Source organism: Morchella importuna, assembly GCF_003444635.1.
Source record: "Morchella importuna strain M04M26 chromosome Unknown Morimp01GS039, whole genome shotgun sequence".
NCBI lineage: Eukaryota > Fungi > Ascomycota > Pezizomycetes > Pezizales > Morchellaceae > Morchella > Morchella importuna.
This window is the reverse complement of record NW_025763436.1, coordinates 157,785-177,488: the sequence shown is the minus strand read 5'-3', so window position 1 is coordinate 177,488 and position 19,704 is coordinate 157,785. Positions and strand designations below refer to the sequence as shown.

Sequence of the window (19,704 nt, the reverse complement as noted above, 5' to 3'; positions counted from 1 at the left end):
TCGTGGAGCTTTCGGAGATTTATATACCTCCGGCAAGGTAGACAAGTCTTGGCGGCGGTGGTGCTCGAATCAGCTCGATAGCGATAGGATGGTGACATGGGGGACGGCAACTAAGCGTGAATGGGGAAGGTATCATAATCTGTCTCTCGCTGGACAGGGAGGGTTATGTATGAGTGGTAGGTTTTTGGCAATACCCCTCATTTGGAATGCGTATTTGTCGTGGCCGGTTTCCTTTTGGGTTTGGGGTTGAGTAATTGAGATGTGTAGTTAGTGAAATTTTTGTAGGTACTGATTTGTAACATATATATTATTTTGTATTCCAGATTTCCAGATTCCAGATTCCCACCGACCCGTACAAGAAAGATGTCCAAAAGAAAAGTACATGAGGAAGTAGTAGTAATAATACAGATGTTGGAAAAGAAAAAAGAAAAGAAAAAAGAAAAGAAAAAAAGAACAATATGAGAGACGACACTATGAAATACATAAAACTCGTTACAGTACTACATGTCAAAGCATATCTGCTGGACCCCCAGCCACTACTAACAATACTACATACTATTTAGTGAAAACAGCCAATGGCATATCCGGCGTGAAAATGAGAACCCTATTTTGTAGCATATCAAATGCGTGAGAAATATGTATCCGCTAAATCTACCCCGTCAACACCAGCTCTACCGGTCCGAATTAATTGGAGAAGCACCACGATAGTAAAGAGGCCAACATACCCAAGCCTCGCCCTAGATTACATCCTGCGACACATATGGCGGCGGCGATGGCTGCCTCGCGCGGGACTATCACAAGAGAGATCAGCAACCCCTCCCTTCTTCTTCAAGCACCCCTTCCTTCCTTCCTCACAGTCAACATACCCAAAGTCCCTGATGCAGCGCAATGACCCTCCCCGCATACTCCATCGAGACACCCAAGTTCTCAATCAAAAACAGCGTATTAATCGCCCACAGGCTCATCTCCATCGGATGCTTCCTCTCCTCCTCCTGCAGTGACGAATGCGCAAACGTCCACCTCATCGTCGTCTTCAGCACCCTCAGCCGCTCCACCACACCCATCGGGTTCTTCACAAACGCCGGTAAAGAGCGACTATCGCGCACACCGTTAGCCTAGCTCCTCACAACACCCAGCAGCAGCACCAGGGGGACGAAACCTGTGTGCCATAACAATGTTCGCCAGCGCGAGAAAGTCCCAGCCCTTGAACAGCACGTCGGCCTTGCGGTGCCCCACCATGCGGTTGATCTCGTCGGCCTTCATCTGCCGCCAGCCCAGCGGGTACGCGGCGGCGTTTGCGATCAGGAACTCGCGCAGCACGCTGGTGAGTACCTCCATGAGGCGCAGCGAGAACTCGGCGACGGTCACGGCGGAGGCGAGGTCATCCTCGTAGGCAAGGGTGAAGCGCGGGAAGATCGTGCCTGAGTACTCGACTCTGCGGCGGCCGCGGTTCTCACTGCGGGGGTTAGCTTGTGTGGATGATCGGGAGGTTGGAGGGTGGGGGTTGGGGGGTTGGGGGGATACCTGTCGAGGTGGGGATTTGAAGGCTTCCGTTTTACGACATTTGCTCTATTCTGCTGCGGGGTCTGTGGGCTATAAGGGAATGGATGGTTAGCCAAGTTCTCCAGAGCTTTGTACAGAGCAGAGCTTACGCATTCGACGCAACGCCCGGCGGCCTCGCCCTCGAGCTCGGGCTTGGGCTCTCCACCCGCCATTTCGGCAATGGCGGCGGTGTGTCAGCCCTCAGCGGCGGTGTGTCAGCCCTCAGCGGCGGTGTGTCAGCCCTCAGCGGCGGTGTGTCAGCCCTCAGCGGCGGTGTGTTAGCCCTCAGCGTCTCCACCGAGCTCGTCAGATCCACAACCTCCACCTCGTCCGAGATTGCGATACTGGGCACCGCGGCACTGAGCATGTCATCATCGTCAAAGTCATCAAAATCGTCGTCTGTGAACCATAGCTGCTGAGCTGATGCTGATGCTGGTGTTTTTGGTGCGGGTGTGGGTGCTGGCGGCTTGGTGGGTGTGGCTTTTTTCTCGACTTCGTCGGCGACGGCGATGAGGTCGTTGTAGTCGATCTCGCCCCAGGCTTCGCTGCCGTAGCCGTCTTCTTCTGCGTCTTCCATGGTGGGTGGTTTTGGGGGGGGGGGGGGGTGGGGATAGTTGTAGAGGTGGGGTTGGCGAGAGAGCTGGGAAAGAGCTCCAGGACTGCCGCCTAGACAGGTATCTGAGCTATCTATGTCGTATGCAATGCAGCAGCGGCTCGCACCGAATACGGGCGAGGGTTAACACAATTGGTAGGAAGTTTATTTGGAGCCTTGCTTAAGTTGACGGATAGGAATAAAATGATCGACTCCTAATCCAAGGAAGTTTTTAATTCATGTCTTCTAAATCAATCATCATTTTGACAATTCATTGATTTATTCAATTACCTATTAATAGAGCTCTGTGGAGTGATAACCGTGGGCGTGTCGAGTTGCTGCAGCGATCATTGGTATCGTCTGTTGTGGCCACGGCTTGGCGCGCCAAGCCGTGACCAGGTTTTCAACTTGCAGGACTGCCAACCATCGCCCACAACCACACCACAACCCACCATCATCAACCACCACCACCATCCCCCATCATCACCAACCACCACCATCCCCCATCATCACCAAACACCCCCACTATGCTCCCACGGTAATCCCCCTCCCCCATCTTCACGACACCCCCAACGCGGCACCTGGCAGCCAGTCTCGGGTCGGTTACTCGCCAGGGTTATCTCGCCCGCATGTTTACCCAACGCTGGTCCCCCCGGGCTCTGACGCTTACTCGGCTGTCTCTGTCCTGGTGGGATCCACTGTTACCAGCGTTGGGACCGAGACTATTTGGCGCTGTCCAGTGTGTGGTTATTCGCTGCTCTGCTGGCGTTGGGCCTGCGCGCGACGGGCTCTTATTCGGGTGTCTCCGTTTTGCGCGCGGGGAGTGGAGATGGGGGGGGTTTGATACTGACGGACGGTGGGGTTTTAGGGGAGAGGACTGTGAAGGTAGAAGGTAAGCGTTAACCCCTTTTATTTCGCGTTTATACATCAACCCCCCCCCCCCCCCCCTCGCTACCCCCCGCACAATATACCCGCAAACACCGCTGCCTGCTGCTATGAGGAGAAACATCAAAATTTTCATGATCAAACTTGAAGACTTTATAACTGGTTAAGCAATTGAACGGCCATCTGAGCAACGCCCCCTTCTTACCCCACTTTATATTCCTATCACCGCCATCATTCTCTGTTGGGGACAAAGAACTGACTGGTGTTTTTAGTATTTCGCAGTGACTTCAGACCCGACCCGCATGGTAAGGTAAGTATGCCTCCCCCCATGTACGTCTGCGCAGTGTATTGTAAGTGCGGGGGGACTAGTGTTGATAGATAATTGATGGGGGTTTAATTTATAATATATTTTCTTAACTAATATAAAAATGTGTTGGTTCTGTCCGTCTGAGTTCCCTACTGCACTGTGATATAAACGTGAAGCCGAAGATTTCTAGTATTTTCCTATCCTTCCTTCTCTGTGACTCGGCCGAAGCAAAGGGGGCGGGCATGTACCATGCTATGCTGCCCCATGCTGTGCTGCCCAACCTCCGTTAATTTACTGGGAGAACGCTGGCTTTTTCGAATTGGAACTGTGTATCTATATCTATATAGATGCTTCCAGGCGAGGTCTCGCTATATATCAAGGGTCCTGTCTGTAGGGAAGATCAAATGGGTGCCGCAGCCTAACTTTATAGAATCTTATATGCTTCACCGAATCCCACCATATGTACATGTAGCTGTTAATTGTAACGTGTTCTAACACCTACATACAGTAGATACATGTATTCAGCTAACCTGCCCCCATGCCCAGAACGTCCGAGATCGGAACAGTTAACAAACTCTATTCTACAGCGGATTTATTTATTGGCCAGAGGAAGTAATTGGAGACATGGCCTTAGAAGCAGAAACACAGATTGAAGGGAAGGCTCAGTTACGAATGTCAAACGCTGCATTATGTAGAGTGGCATGGTTTAAGGATTTATGTACCTACATGCTGGGTATTGCGATCTCCAAGAAGGATCGATGGCACCGTTTTCATTGACACGAGAGAAGAGAAGAAATGACTCTGGCTCTTGCAGCAGACGACCCTAGATTATACAGAGGGGTCGTGAAGAAAGGCTGATTCGGCGCCGAAAAAGCGTTCATTCCACGTAGGGTAATTGCCAGCAAAGACTCTGCCTCTTTTCTACGCGCCTCGCTCCTCTCCTCCCGCAGCCGCGGCATAGACCAGTTGGTGCACAGCACATCACTCGCACACATCACATCTCACACAATTGCGGACAAAAAATAACGCTATAAATATTTACACACCATTAGAGCGGAGATAGATCACAGCTTTTATACACAGGAAAAAAAAGCACCCCATCACCACCACTGCACCACACACGCAGCGATAAAAAAAGCGCAAAGTAAGGAAGAAAAAGAGAAGAGAAGAGCGGGAGGTAAATTGTTATGAACAGCAAAGTAAGTAGTTAGTAATGCGTAACCCGACACCATAAGGAAAGTAAAAAAAAGACAAGAATCCCATAGATAAAAAAGAAAAGAAAAAAAACAGAAAAATACATACACAGAAAGAAAGGAAAGTGAAGACATCCCGGGGAGAAGATAGAAATATGCAAAAAAGATATATCTAAATAGCAAAACCCTTTTTTTCTTTCCTCTTCACATTATTGCTCCCAGACATATCTTCATTTCCAGATAATAATTTTTTTTTCTTTATGCTCCTGAAGCGCCTACATTTACTCCTTCTTCTCGCCCTCAGGCTTGGCCTCATCGGCGGGGGGAGCGTTCTGCTGCTCAGATCTGGCACGGTGCATCTTGTCGAAGAGGGTCAAAGACGCGGTCTGAACGGCATCGGTCTGGGCCTTGAGCTCCTCAGCGGTGACACCACCCTCACCGGACTGGGCCTTGGCAACCAACTCCCTGAGGGAAGTGATCTTCTCCTTGATGGTAGAGGCCTCAGACTTGTCAAGCTTGTCCTCAAACTCCTTGAGGGCCTTCTCAGTGTCGTTAACGACAGAGTCAGCGCGGTTGGCAGCCTCAATGGCGTCCTTGCGGTCCTTGTCGGCGGCCTGGTAACGCTCGGCATCGTCAATCATGGTCTGGATCTCAGAGTCTGAGAGACCAGAGCCGGAGGCAATGGTGATGGACTGGTCCTTGTTGGTGGCCTTGTCCTTTGCGGAAACGTGGACGATGGAATCGGCGTCAATGTCGAAGGTGACCTCAATCTGGGGGACACCACGGTGGGCAGGGGGGATTCCGACAAGCTGGAAGTTTCCGAGGAGCTTGTTGTCGCGGACGAGCTCACGCTCTCCCTGGTAGACCTTGATCTCGACGGCGGTCTGGAAGTCGGCGGCGGTGGAGAAGACCTGGGACTTCTTGGTGGGGATGGTGGTGTTGCGGTTGATCAGACGGGTGAAGACACCACCGAGGGTCTCGATACCGAGAGACAAGGGGGTAACGTCGAGCAACAAAACGTCCATGACCTCACCGGCGAGGACACCTCCCTGGATGGCGGCACCGATGGAGACGGCCTCGTCGGGGTTGACAGACTTGGCGGGGTCACGTCCGAAAACGCTCTTGACGGTCTCGGCAACCTTGGGCATACGGGTCATACCACCGACAAGGATAACCTCCTGGATCTCGGAAGCCTTGAGGCCAGCATCCTTAAGAGCCTTGCGGGAAGGCTCGATGGTCTTCTGGATGAGAGGGTCGACGAGAGCCTCGAACTGGGCGCGGGTGAGCTTCTGGTTGATGTGCTTGGGGCCGGAGGCATCAGCAGTGATGAAAGGAAGGTTGATATCGGTCTGGAGAGCAGATGAGAGTTCCATCTTGGCCTTCTCAGCTGCCTCACGGATACGCTGAATGGCCATGCGGTCGCCAGAAAGATCAATGCCAGACTCTTTCTTGAACTGCTGGACAAGGTGGCGAACAAGGGTAATGTCAAAGTCCTCACCACCGAGATGGGTGTCACCGTTGGTGGACTTGACCTCGAACACACCCTTCTGGATCTCAAGAATGGAGACATCGAAAGTACCACCACCAAGATCGAAGACGGCAACAATACGGTCAGCATCCTTCTCAAGACCGTAGGCAAGAGCGGCAGCAGTGGGCTCGTTGACGACACGGAGAACGTTCAATCCAGCAATCTGACCGGCATCCTTGGTAGCCTGACGCTGGGAGTCGTTGAAGTAAGCGGGAACAGTGACGACGGCGTTCTTGACGGGCTTGCTGAGATAGGCCTCGGCGGTCTCCTTCATCTTTTGCAAGATGAAACCTCCAATCTGCGAAGGAGAGTACTTCTGGCCACGGGCCTCAACCCAGGCATCCCCGTTGGTGTGCTGGACAATCTTGAAGGGGACCTGGGCGATATCCTTCTGGACCTCAGGATCGGTAAACTTACGACCGATGAGACGCTTGGTGGCGAAGAGGGTGTTCTCGGGGTTGACAACAGCCTGACGCTTGGCCGCGATACCAACGAGACGCTCGCCGTCCTGAGTGAAAGCGACAACTGAGGGGGTGGTACGGGCACCTTCGGGAGTCGGTTAGCAATTTTTCGGGTAAGACGGAGTGGAGCGCGGGAAGAAAAAATTCTCACCCTCGGCGTTCTCAATGACGCGGGGAACCTTTCCCTCCATTACGGAGACGGCAGAGTTGGTTGTACCTAAGGATTCAATGTCAGTCAAAATGAAACCAATTGCAATTATCTAGAATTGAATTTTGCGATCAAATTGCAATTCCTCAGAAGTGTAAAACTCACCCAAATCAATACCGATAACCTGACCCTGAACCTTGGGTTCAGAGGAGTTGAACCGCGAGAAGGCGGATAGTGTAGGGCGAGTGACATTAGGCCTGACAAACGACCTCAATGAAGGGGCAGCCCGGGGAGCCTGTGAGAGCAAGCCTCAGTCAGCGTTGTGGTTGACGATATAGACCATTATACCCCACCGACGTCAGTCAGCAAGCGGGTGGTGACGAAATACTTACAACACGGGCAATTCTTGAAAGAACCATTATGACAGTGGTATTTAGAGAAGAACTGAAACAACAAAAGGGCCTTCCGTCAAGAATGAACAGAGAAAGAAATTAACCAACGATGATGATCGTGGGAGAGATGATGTGTGGTAGTGATTGGGGGGGGGTGTTGCTTGTGAGAGATGAGGAGCGGGTTGATGACCTTATGAACTTTTTTTTTTTCCCTACTCGGGTCGGTTCTGGTTGCAGCGAAAAAATTTCGCCCAACTTTTTTTTGTGTGAGCCGAAACCGAAAGAGGAATCAACAACGGTGCTGACAGAATCCACTGGAATCTACGGCACGCGCCACACACCGCTGCCCCCGGTCATGCGGGGGGGAGAGATCCACAGAGGGGAAAATGTAAGTTTTTGCTTCATGCTGTGGCAAGAGCCTGCAGAAAACATGGCTCTGATGCCTGGGCTTCGAATTGTTTGTTCTCCGTTCCGACCAATAACAGCCATGGATTTCCCTTGTTGCTAGTAATCACGGGTTGTCACTCGGTGGGCAGTGGGGCACAACGTTTCTGGATGTTTCGGGAAACAGGCCCTCGAAACACGGCTTGGGGGAAGAAGGACTCCTCCCACCATTCACGTCCATGGTACCCCGCATAGAATTGGTGGAATGGCAACTCTTGCTATTCGGTCGGCGACTTTACCGTCGACCTTGTCGGCCGGAGTTGCGGAGCATTTTCACAGCGATTAGTCATCAACGGGAGACCTAAAGGCACTGTCTTCGCTAGCTCAAGCTGGACGTGAGTCAAAAGCTTTGTCCAGCTCTTACATCAACGTCAAAGGTCTAGAAGAGAGCTGTTTCAGCAACATTCTCTACCGCTGCTAGCACCAAGGCCTCCCAAACCTTCTTTGGAGCAGTGTCCACTTTGCCAAGAAATACGGCTACTGGAGGTTGAGTGGTATTTGAGGTTGAGTGGTATTTGAGGTTGAGTGGTATTTGAGGTTGAGTGGTATTTGAGGTTGAGTGGTATTTGAGGTTGAGTGGTATTTGAGGTTGAGTGGTATTTGAGGTTGAGTGGTATTTGAGGTTGAGTGGTATTTGAGGTTGAGTGGTATTTGAGGTTGAGTGGTATTTAAGGGCGAGCGTAAAGCTTCCCAGCCTTCTTCTTGCCTTATGGATCACTCAGAGTCGATGGGTTTAGTGCTCTACTGCTCAATTCCACGGCAATGAGTGGAAGCAAAGAAGTGTACGGAGGGTAGATGTAGCTTTGAGAGACTGAGCTACGATATTCACATGGCACTGGCCGGTGTTCCAAGCTTCACGACCGGTGTCCCACCGCGGATACAGCTCTCTCCTTGGTCCTCGGATTATTTCGATTGAAAGAGCAGAAACAAGACAAGTACATGTACCAGACTTGGACACGGCACATGCTTGGAGCTTACGGTACTACATGTAGTAGCTGTCATAGCGATCATTGGCACCCCGCCCCCACCTCCATCAAAACACAGAAGCGTGGGGTAGACACCTCAATGGCACTCCTCTTCTACGAATTGCTTCCTCTCGAGTACTTAAGGCCTCACTTCCCACTCGATGATTATCAAGCAATTCGTACTCACCTCCACCGGGTATCACTGCTTAACCCCCCGCCAGAACCATGCTGTACCTCGGCAAAAGCAGCCATCTTGCACGATGATCATTGCATGGTGGGGAGCTGCACGATGTCGTAATAGGTATTCCCGAGGCATCACCACCACCAACACAACCTCAGCTCCGCTTTACTTTCACACCTTACTGACCTGACCCTGCGGTGCTACTGTTATCACCGGGACTCCACAATTGCTGTTTCCCCGCATCTAGAGGCCTCCTATAGCTCTTATCTAGCCGTTAATAATTGCCACAACCTCAAGCTCCTAAATCTACCATATATATCAGTGATGTTACGGCTCTTTACTCGTCCCAGAGTTCTCCGCCCCTTATTTCAGCCAAATCCTCACCCAATTCTCAAGATGTCTCTCTCTACACACAATGTCCCTAAAGTAAGTATATCAGAACATCACCCACACATCCAATGACCTGTAAGACAGAGCATACTCTAGTCGGTCCATAGTTCATAGTTAGCTAACTTGTACCACAGCTTAAAGACCCCTCCCTCCTAAAAGAAGCGGCCTTCATCAACGGCCAATTCATCACCTCTCCCTCCTTCACCACCTTCACCGTCACCGACCCCGCCACCAACACCCCAATCGCCACCATCCCCGACCTCACCGCCGCCGAAACCCGCACAGCCATCACCGCCGCCCACACCGCCCTCCAAACCTTCCGCCACACCCTCCCACGCGAGCGCGCCCGCCTCCTGCGCGCCTGGTACGACCAAATCATTGCCAACGCCGACGACCTCGCCACGCTCATCACCCTCGAGAACGGCAAGCCCACGGCCGACGCCCGCGGCGAAGTCGCCTACGCTGCCTCCTTCCTCGAATGGTTCAGCGAAGAGGCACCCCGCCTCTACGGCGACACCATCCCCTCCTCCGTGCGCGGCAACCGCGTCGTCACCATCCGCCAGCCCGTCGGCGTCTGCGCGCTCATCACCCCTTGGAACTTCCCCGCGGCCATGATCACGCGCAAGATCGGGCCCGCCATCGCAGCCGGCTGCACGGTGGTTGCGAAGGCTCCCGCGGAGACGCCGCTGACGTCGCTGGCGCTGGCGGAGCTGGCGGTGCGCGCGGGGATGCCGAAGGGGGTGGTGAACATTGTCACGGCGTCGGCGAACACGGCGGCCGTGGGCGAGGAGCTGTGTGTTAACCCTGTGGTCAAGAAGTTGTCGTTCACGGGGTCGACGCCGGTCGGGAAGCTGCTGATGAAGCAGTGCGCGGGGACGCTGAAGAAGCTGTCGTTCGAGCTGGGCGGGAATGCGCCGTTTATTGTGTTTGACGATGCGAATGTGGATGCGGCGGTGGCGGGCGCGATCGGGTGCAAGTTCCGCTCGTCGGGGCAGACGTGCGTATGTGCGAACCGCATCTATGTTCAGGACGCCATCCACGACGAGTTTGTGGCGAAGCTGGTAGAGAAGGTGCGTGCCTTCAAGGTGGGCAGCGGGTTCGACGGCGAGAATACACATGGGCCGTTGATCCATGACCGTGCGGTAGGCAAGGCGCGCGAGCATGTCGATGATGCGGTGGAAAAGGGCGCGGAGGCGGTGGTGGGCGGCGGGGTGAGTCAGTTGGGGCCGAACTTCTTCGAGCCCACGGTGCTGAAGGGGTTGACGGGTGATATGAGGATCGCGAGCGAGGAGACGTTCGGGCCTGTGGCCGGCGTGTTCAGGTTTAAGACGGAGAAGGAGGTGGTGGAGCTGGCTAATGATACGGAGGTTGGGCTTGCCGGGTATTTCTTCAGTAGTGATATTGGGCGTATTTGGAGGGTCGCGGAGGCACTTGAAGGTTTGTCGCTCCCCCTCGCTCCCCCTCTCTCTGGAAATGGTAGCTTGTGCTAATGATGAATGAATAGTCGGCATGGTGGGTGTCAATACAGGAATTATCAGTGATACTGCTGCGCCTTTCGGGGGTATCAAGGAGAGTGGCTTTGGGAGAGAGGGTAGCAAGTACGGGATTGATGAGTACACGGTCATCAAGAGTATTACCTTTGGTGGCGTGGGAAACCTGCAGGGCTAGTTAGGTTTGCTTCTTAGTTTTATGTTTTTTAGTAGGATCCCAATTGATGGGTTTTTTTCTTCTCTTTTTTCTGGTAACGATTTTGATCTCGATTTTGGTGGGCGGTGTGTGTGGGTAAAGATTATCATTGGCACTGGTGATGGCAGCATGGTTTTGTCCGCACAACGCTACTTATTTATCCAGCTGTATCTCCCCACATTGAAGGCTACTGAACACTTGAATGATACCCATAACCACATAATCCAAAGCACAACTCGCAGCACAATGTAGGCCACCAACCACCAGTGCAAAGCATAATCAAGAAATAAATAAAATAAAATAAAAAACGCTCAAAAAACAAAAAAAACCTGGTGGCCCAGGATAAGTTTTATAAGCCATTAGGTCTTGTATAACTCTCCTGCCCAGGAAGTAAGCTGAACCTGGGCTGGGACCACCCGGTTAAACTACCTCGGGAACCGTACCCCAATGCCACTGGGTCATTGGGAGGTGCGGAGTCTTTTACTCCAGCAATATTATGAGCCGCAAACCTTTAACCTTTGGTGAGGCTAGGCTTGGCGCTCCCGCACACTCACCACATCCGCGCCTTGGGCATGGCATGGTACTAGTAATCAGAATACGTGACCACCAGAGTACTAGGTGCGTTTTTGAAAGCTTGTGGTGCGGGGCTCATTCACGGCGTGGTGGGTGAGCTGATTTGGTTGATTTTACACCCCAATATTAATTTTCTACCTAGACGATAGCGAACCGTTATTTATTTACTATGAGCTGAGTAGGCACTAGTATTAGTCCCCGTTCATATCGACTTTATGTTCTTATCGCACGCTGTAGTCGACTTGTGCATATATAGGCCGCTAGCAGCTAAAACACGAAGACAGACGGTGTCTTGGCGCGAGTGATCTTTCATGATTGTGGATTATACTCGTTGAGGGGGTAGATATCTATCGACGGATGTCACCACACAAGGTCTCTTCTAAAATCATGACTGCGTATGTGCGTGTATGCACTCATATGAATGGCATGCTAGGCTCAGGAGCTGGAATTAACTGACTGCCACAAGGGAATTCCATGAGAGTGGGCATCATCGATCAACTATTACGTAAAGTATACAGATGATAATATTCTACTTTTTGGAGAAATGTATATAGGCTCGTAGGTATAGACGGTGTTGGTTGTGTAGAGCTGTTGCGCCTGCCGCCTGAATTTCGACTGCCAGATAACGGGCTGTTCGGAGGCCAGTCTTTTCGCTGGAACTACGGCCTAAAGTAGGAGGGGAACTCTGCCCATTTCCTGATGCAGTCGTGTTTTCTCATACTTGCACCCCCGAATGACGCTTCTTCAGCGCTCTCTTCTGCAGTAGAGCTCATTTTCTCGTGGGTTCGTAGCCCTAACCCACAAACCGCCACTAACCCAATTTACAGTCTTAGCACCCGTCCACGGTAGCACAAGCATATTGCCCTGACACGTGACCTCACGCCTTCACTCACACTTGCATTCATTCGTTCTCTCCTTCGTTCCTTCCCCTCCACGAACAACAATTCTCCCCCCCTCCCCCACGGCGCGTCTATCTATCACCCACCGACCCCCAAATTCAATTCAGGCCGCCGCGGTGGATGACACCCCGTCCCCGAAGCAATGGTGGAAAAACGGAAACGCTACATGGCCGTCAGAGAGACAACCTCTGCAAAACGTCGCAGCCCAAGCCCTCCAACCACTGCTGGTGCGACGCCTGAGGTCGCCCATGATGTGCCGACAACGTTTGCAAGGGATGGACCGTTGCCGGTGCTGCCAGTACGGCAGGAGAAGGAGCTGCCGTTGAAGGAGTACAAGAGTGTGGCCGAGAGGTGCGTTTTCACTGTTACTGCTTCTTGGTGGGTTTTGACTAACTTGTACCAGTCGAGTCATGCAAGAGTCGCTCGAACGCTCACGCCGCAAATGGGTCGACGGCGACATCTTCGAAAAGTTCTGGATCAAGCCGCTCAAGTCACGCCGGCTCGACCCCGTCGAGATGGAGAAGAACCCGGGGAAGGACTGCATGACCAGGCTCGGGAGTGCCACGCTGAGCTGCAAGCCGCACAAGTTCGAGATCAAGCTTTTCGGCGTTCTCGAGCCCGTCAAAGCCCCGCCCGCACCTCCTGCCCCCACTCCTGCTCCGCCGCAGCCGCAACCACAACCGCAACCGCAAACTCTGCAGAGACAGCCGCAGCCACAGCAGATGCAGTCGGTTAATGGGGTACAGCAGGGAGCCCCGTTTCCGGGGACTGCGCAGCCGGTACAGCAGCAAGTGCAGACGCCAGCGATACCGCATCAGCAGCCGGCTACCCAAGGACATGTTGCTGCTGCTCCACAGCACTATGTGCCGGCTCAGGCTCCGGCCCAGCGCCCGATGCACCTTACTCCACAGCAGCAGCAGCAGCAGCACCTGCAACAGCACCCGCAGCATCAACAACAACACCAACAGCACCCTCAACATCTGCAACACCCGCAACATCCACAACACCCGCAGCACCCGCAATATCACCCCCAACAGCCCCCACACCCGCAGCAGCCAGGACCACCTCGGCCCGATCCCGTTATCCAGTCTCTGGCAATCCGGGCCGCCGAAGATCCCGAGCTGAAGGCTCTCATGAGGATCGTCGCCTCCGGGAAGGCGACCCAAGAACAATTGAAGATATTCCAGGGCCATATCGATGCATTGACTCCACAACCACTTGTACCGGTAGCCCGACCAATTGCTCCTGCGCAAGGGCTTGTCAGACCTCAACCCCCCCAGCAAATGCACCCTCACCCGCACCAGCAACCACAGCATCTCCAGCACCTCCAACACCCTCAACATCTCCAGCATCAACAGCACATGCAGCATCCTCACAACCAGCAGCAGCACCCCCATCCATCATACATGGTGCAACACCCACGCCCCCAGTACCAGCAGGCCCACCAAGCTCCACGCCCGCAGCAGGTGGCACCCCCGAAGCCGAAGCCCTTCCCGCAGCCGCCAAAACAGGAGATCACCGCCATAGTTTTCGAGTTCACCGACCCATACAGCCAGGGCGACCGCTTCATGTTCCCGAAATACTCGATCCTCGAGTACTCCAGGAACGGCATGATGGTCATCGCCTCCTTCATGGTGACGCGCAAGCCCATCGACGACCTCGACGAATACTACCAGCCGCTCACCATCACCCTGGAATCAACGAGCCCGCGCAACCTCGAGATCCTCCAGCGCGTCGTCAAGGACGCCGACACAACACGCGAGCACATGAAGAAGCTCATGGCGACACTGAAGCGCGCGGACGACAGCTTCCTCGCGTTCCGGCTGCGGCGTGAGCCCGGTGATGCGGTCCCCGATAGACTTGATGCGCCGCTGTTGCTGCCACCGCCGCCGCCGCCGGGCCGCGCGAGGGAGAGTAGAGTGAGGAGAGACGCGAGCACGCCGGTGGTGCCTGGGGAGGCGAGGGAGGCGCCGCGTGGACCAAGGGTCAAAAATGTGAAGAAGGTTCGTGCTTTAAAAAGTTCTTGTTAAATTATCTTTTTTTTATCTACCTTTTTTTTTTATTTTTATTTTCTTTCACAAGGGGCACGAAAATAAAAATAACTTTTTTCTCTACTACTACTTTTCTGGTTTATTATTTTTCTTTTTTCTCTTTTTTTCTCTCTGTCTCTCAATCCCGTTTTGAAAGTAGAACACGGTCATAGCTAAAACGCGTTTCTTGGGTGACCACCAGGCATTACCGCGAGAGCCCACTACCACTGCTGCCACTACAAATACCACTACCGCCACCACAAACACCCCCACAACCACACACACCACCACAACCCCCACCACCACCAACCTCACCACAACCCCACCCACCACCACCACCACAACAACAACCCATACCCACCCCCCAGCCCCCACCCCAAACCCCCCAAGCCCCCGCGCTCCCGCAAGGGCCGCATCGCAGATCCCACAAAGTCCTGCACAATCTGCAAAACCTCCAAAACATCGCTGTGGCGAAAGGCGGACATCGACGGCGAGAACGTCACCGTGTGTAATGCGTGCGGCATCAAGTGGAAGACGAACGCGCAGCGTGCCGCCCAGCAGGTCGTGGGGGATACGATTGTTGTGAAGGGGGTGGAGGAGATGGGGGGTGTGGCGGTGGCGGTGGGGGGAGGGATGGGGTTGCAGATGGGCGGGTTGGTGCCCGGGGCGGTTGGTGGTGGTGGTGGTGGTGGTGGTGGTGGTAATGGGGGTGCGCCGATGGTTGTGCCTGTGGCTGCTCCGGTGGTCGCGCCTGTGGTTGCCCCTACGGCTGCTCCTGTTGCGGCTGCACCGCCGGCGCCGGCGCCGATACAGGCACAGGCACAGGCACAGGCACAGGCACAGGCACAGGCACAGGCACAGCCAGAGACGCAACCGCAGACACAGACCCAAACCCAAACCCAACCGCAACCGCAGACACAGCCAGATGCCCCGGCGGCCTAAACTAAACCTTCACGGGTCTATCGCTGTAACCAAGTCCAAGTCCAAACCCGAACCTAGTAGACCATGTCTACATAATGCCACCTCGCAACCCCCCCCCCCAAAAAAAAAAAAAAAAAAAAAAAAAACCCTCCTTACATCCCACTCCATTCCGCGACTTTAGAAGTTCTAGGCTTCACGATCATCGCCTGGTTGTCTAGGTTCCCACAACTGTTTCTTGGTTAGCTTGTTAGTTAGGGTCTTTTCTCATGTCCTCTTTTTTTTCTTTCTCTTTTCCGTTGTTTTTGTATGTGTTGCGTTGTGTTGTGCGTTGTTTTTGGTGTCATGGGCGTTTTAGTCTTTTTTTTCCTGCTTGTGTTTGGAATTGGGAAGCATTGAACATTCGAAATTACAGCAGCGCTTTGTTATGTGCTCATGATCAGGTCGGGGCGGGTCGGGGGCGGGATGGGGGCAGAACGGGATAGTACTAGTATTTGTAATATAATATTTTGCTGTCTTTTTCTCTGTTTGTTTGTTGATTGGTTGGTTAGTTTGTTGTTTGGTTGGGTTGTATTAGTAGTATCAGCAGCAAATGGTGGTAGTAGCAACAGTAAGTAGGTACATGTAGTTGCAGTACATGTAGTAGTTTAAGAGGGATAGATGGATATGAACAGACACGCGCCAGCAGCAGCACAAGTACTTAGTAAAGACACGAACTTGGAACCAGCCCACGGCACATCAACCGGCGAAACACCGCGGCTGGAGGAGTTTGTGTGTATGAGTGCGAGTGATATTCTGTGACCGCGGCACCGAAGATAGGTTCCGGGTTGGAGGCAGTGGAGGAGAAGAGGGAGTTAACTACATAATATACAACGACAGTACTCTAATATGTGCATGAACATATTGACGAAGTAATATGCGGAGGGACGGAGGACATGCATAGAGGTAGGGGTAGAAAGTGGAAGTAGAAGTAGAAGATCCCCGCGCGGGCGGGCGAGTGGGGGCATACTTCTTTGAAAAGATGCTGTATGGATCATTTCCCCGGCCCATGTCCCAGCACTCTAGAGAAAAAGGCAATGTTGGTTTTTGCGCTTACAGTTCTGTCTGTCCTCTCGGGCAGCTCATGGCATAACTTGCAGCTAGCCGGGAAAGCAACAGAGCCTCCCGGGGTGTACGAATGCCTTGTAGCAGGAGCTAGAAATGGGGGAGTTGGATTGGATTTCTTGGGTTCTCTCTTCTCGGTGCTCGCTCGATCTGCTAGGTTAACCCTTTGGTGGGTGGACTATGCGACCGAGTGATGCGCCATGTCTGATACTCAGCAATGCTATTGATCACCACCAATAATAGGCTCTACTAACATAATTCGAGTAAATAAGCCCTTACAAGCCATCGTTATGCTGTCTTAAGATCTGGGGGATATAATATAATATAATATATTCCTTCTGTTGCAGGGTCTCGCCACCCTTGCATGCCTGTGCAACCCCAGCCGGGCCCAAGAGGTGCAACCTCAACCTCCATCCACCTAGTACTCCAGGACCACTCACACACACACTCTCTGCCTCTGGCACCGCACCAACAATTCCGTGATACCCCAATTAACAATACAACATTATACAGCATTCTCCAACAGCAATGGCCTCTCTACCAGCCAGCGCGCAGCCAAAGCCCGGTGAACGTAATGCCCCTCGACCTTAACCCCCTTGCTCTCTCTCTCTCGTCTCCCACCAGCTAACACCCCCCAGCAAAACAGGCATCCGTCGAGCGCCTCCTCGCCGTCCTCTCCGCAGACCTCACAAACCCAACACTCACCCCAGCCCGTAAGCCCCACCCTACTCCCGCGCGTTCCTGCTGCGTTGCTAATTCTCCAGAGCAGAGCGCACCGCGACCCTCGAGCACCTCAAGGTCCACGGTAGAGACCCGAACGGTAGCGATGCCATCTTCACCAGAGAGGTAGACAGAGACAGAGACCCTCTACTTACATCCATGGGCGGGGGGGGGGGGCGATAGTGGCTTACACTGCTCTGCTCTGCTAGGGAATTGACACACTGGGGAAATACGCCTTCGACCAGCCCAACTCCGACATCTCGACCTCGCAGGAGGCGCTGCGCTGCCTCGCGAACGCGCTCCTCCTCAACCCGGGCTGCCGCCGGACCTTCGTGGACCTCGGATACGCACTCAAGGCCGCCGAGCGCTTCGAAGTAACACCTCCCCTACCTGTGCGGCGTAAACACGCATGCTAACAATCATGATACAGACCGCATCCATAGACGACGAGTTCCTCCTCTCGCGCATCCTCTTCCTCGCCGCCTTCACCCCGCCCATTCCACCCGGCCTGCTAGAGAGCACGCTCTCCACCTCCCTCGCCGCCGCACTCACCCGCCACACCACGGCCGCGCACACGCCGATGCAGGAGATGGCACTCACCGAGACGCTCAAGCTCCTCTTCAGCCTCGGCCACCACACCTCCTCCCCCCTCCTCCTCCCCACCCTCCCCCCGCTCACCACCCTCCTCACCACCCACCCCCTCCCCACGCCCCCCTCCAGGGCGTCATAATCCACCTCATCAACGCCCCGCTTTCCCTCCCGCTTACCCCCGATCCCCCAACCACAATAACAACCCTCTTCCCCCCCGCCGCCCCGCTAACACTCATATCCCGCCTCACAACAATCCTGGACACCGCAACCCTCGATCCGGACCTCGACGAGCCCGCTATCCCACTCATCACACTCCTCAGAAAGCTCCTTGAGCTCGCACCTCCGCATGTCGTCGAGCACATGCAGCAGACGCTGCTCCCGGCGCCCGAGGAGCGCGATGCCCCGCTTGGAACAAGTAACACGCTCCCGTCGCGCCTGTTGCGGCTGACGGCCGCTGCGGTGGCGCCGGGTCTCCGCGACCATGTTGCGGAGTTGCTGTTTGAGCTGAGTGGTAGTAGCCCCGAGAGGTATGTGCAGAATGTGGGGTACGGGTATGCATCGGGGCTGCTTGTGTCGCGGGGGCTGGACGGCGGCGGGTTGGGGGCTGGATCTGTGGGGTCGGGGTCTGTGGGGGTGGGGGAAGGGGAGGGGAAGGGGAAGGGGAAGGAGAGGGAGAGGGAGGTGAATCCGGTGACGGGGCAGTGGGTGGAGATGGAGGCGGCGAGGGGGGACCCGTTTGAGGGGATGACGATGGAGGAGAAGGAGCGCGAGGCGGAGAAGATGTTTGTGCTGTTTGAGAGGCTGAAGAAGACGGGGGTGGTGGATGTGAAGAATCCGGTGCAGCAGGCGGTGGAGGAGGGGCGGTTTGAGGAGTTGGAGGATTAGTGGGGAGGGGAGGGGAGGGGAGGGGAGGGGGGTGCAGGGGAAAGCCCCGGGGGGGGGGGGGGAGAAGGAGGGGAGTGTTGTATAGGCTGTTTGTAATAAATATACCATGTTTGTGAATGTGAATTTGGGGCGTGGTCTGGTTTTTAGTATTGGTGTTGGCATTGAGTTGAGAGGGGGGTGTTTGTGGGATCGGGAGATGAGTGATATCAAACGCTGCGGAAAAGAACCCTCCCACCCCCCCAGTCGATCGAAATCGTGCGAGCTCCTAAACATCCCAGAAAACATACCCAAGACGCAGTACTTGATCGACACTATCTAAAAGCCCGAAAATAAAAAACACACACTCACACTCACGCTTTAACATAGTCTGAAAGCTAGAAACAAAGCCTTCTTAGCTTTGGTTGGAGGCGCCGTTTCTATAAAACACCTGTCCTACCGGTAATGTGTTACTGTCTAGCTTCGCGAGTCACAGTACCTCTTGTCCCATGGTACACAAGCCCTTAATGTCCTCAGTCACAGACGGTCACTCGGGCGCCCGAGTTATCTGCCATGATGTGCTACTTAGCTAGCCTAGATAACGTTTCGGGTTTGAAACGCGCCGGTGAATACTACCCATCGGTCTCCACGGAGAACCTGTGTAAGAAACGGTGATTCCCTTCTTGTTGTAGTACCTCATTAAATTTTATTTAATACACAAGTTTGCATGGTTTGAAGATTAATACGGGCTCTAGATCTGGGGCTGGGTGTGGTTCAGTAAGATTAGGATGTTTGAGCCATTCTATCGGTTTTTTCTTCTTCTTCTTGGGTGGTTAATTCAGCTTTCCCAACCACACGTCCATTCTATTAGAACCGAAAGACCAGATCCCTAGAATTAATACATATGGCACAGATCAGGCACCCCGCTGGTGGTGAAGAAAATGATATATGATCGCCTAGCTGTACATATGGCAATTCTAGGTAGCCTAGTAGCACAATTTAAGAGTCACGGATACATATGTGGAAACCATCGTGCATTGAGTAAACAACCGACAGAGACATTGAATGTATTCAACTGTTGCAATTGCTTCAACAAGGAAGCCCAATATTCATTCCCACCAATGAAATTGCCAAGCCCCCACCCAGGGTCCCAGCCCAAAGGGGAAGTAATTGAGCCCTTGCGCGTCTTCAACGCGCTACTACGCGAACAGTCCACCTAAGGGGGAAAGAAGCGTCTGTCTTTCGTTCTGGTTCTGCTTAGTGCTGCTTGTCTGTCTGGCTGTCTGTCTGACTG

At 53.5% G+C, this 19,704-nt stretch overlaps 6 protein-coding genes across 6 annotated transcripts; 4 read left to right on the top strand and 2 right to left on the bottom strand.

Annotated features, from left to right (window-relative positions):
* Nucleotides 1–737: 737 nt before the first annotated feature.
* LAJ45_09816 (uncharacterized protein) lies at nucleotides 738–2,119 on the bottom strand (the record flags this gene model as incomplete). The annotated part of the gene is made up of 5 exons (XM_046119355.1): nucleotides 738–791; nucleotides 867–1,095; nucleotides 1,160–1,456; nucleotides 1,525–1,593; nucleotides 1,653–2,119. 5 exons carry the CDS (start codon nucleotides 2,117–2,119, stop codon nucleotides 738–740), a joined length of 1,116 nt encoding a protein of 371 aa, XP_045967430.1.
* Nucleotides 2,120–4,800: 2,681 nt separating this feature from the next.
* LAJ45_09815 (uncharacterized protein) lies at nucleotides 4,801–7,075 on the bottom strand (the record flags this gene model as incomplete). Its single annotated transcript, XM_046119354.1, has 4 exons — nucleotides 4,801–6,593; nucleotides 6,660–6,725; nucleotides 6,822–6,951; nucleotides 7,049–7,075. 4 exons carry the CDS (start codon nucleotides 7,073–7,075, stop codon nucleotides 4,801–4,803), a joined length of 2,016 nt encoding a protein of 671 aa, XP_045967429.1.
* Nucleotides 7,076–9,034: 1,959 nt separating this feature from the next.
* Nucleotides 9,035–10,696, top strand: LAJ45_09814 (uncharacterized protein; the record flags this gene model as incomplete). The annotated part of the gene is made up of 3 exons (XM_046119353.1): nucleotides 9,035–9,064; nucleotides 9,163–10,465; nucleotides 10,533–10,696. 3 exons carry the CDS (start codon nucleotides 9,035–9,037, stop codon nucleotides 10,694–10,696), a joined length of 1,497 nt encoding a protein of 498 aa, XP_045967428.1.
* A 1,632-nt stretch (nucleotides 10,697–12,328) lies between these two features.
* On the top strand, nucleotides 12,329–15,158 carry LAJ45_09813 (uncharacterized protein; the record flags this gene model as incomplete). Its single annotated transcript, XM_046119352.1, has 4 exons — nucleotides 12,329–12,537; nucleotides 12,590–14,189; nucleotides 14,419–14,724; nucleotides 14,778–15,158. The coding sequence occupies 4 exons, from the start codon at nucleotides 12,329–12,331 to the stop codon at nucleotides 15,156–15,158; spliced, it is 2,496 nt and encodes an 831-aa protein (XP_045967427.1).
* Nucleotides 15,159–16,766: 1,608 nt separating this feature from the next.
* Nucleotides 16,767–17,688, top strand: LAJ45_09812 (uncharacterized protein; the record flags this gene model as incomplete). The annotated part of the gene is made up of 5 exons (XM_046119351.1): nucleotides 16,767–16,809; nucleotides 16,877–16,951; nucleotides 17,008–17,084; nucleotides 17,168–17,332; nucleotides 17,389–17,688. 5 exons carry the CDS (start codon nucleotides 16,767–16,769, stop codon nucleotides 17,686–17,688), a joined length of 660 nt encoding a protein of 219 aa, XP_045967426.1.
* A 221-nt stretch (nucleotides 17,689–17,909) lies between these two features.
* LAJ45_09811 (uncharacterized protein) lies at nucleotides 17,910–18,434 on the top strand (the record flags this gene model as incomplete). The annotated part of the gene is made up of 1 exon (XM_046119350.1): nucleotides 17,910–18,434. The coding sequence occupies one exon, from the start codon at nucleotides 17,910–17,912 to the stop codon at nucleotides 18,432–18,434; it is 525 nt and encodes a 174-aa protein (XP_045967425.1).
* Between the last annotated feature and the right edge of the window lie 1,270 nt (nucleotides 18,435–19,704).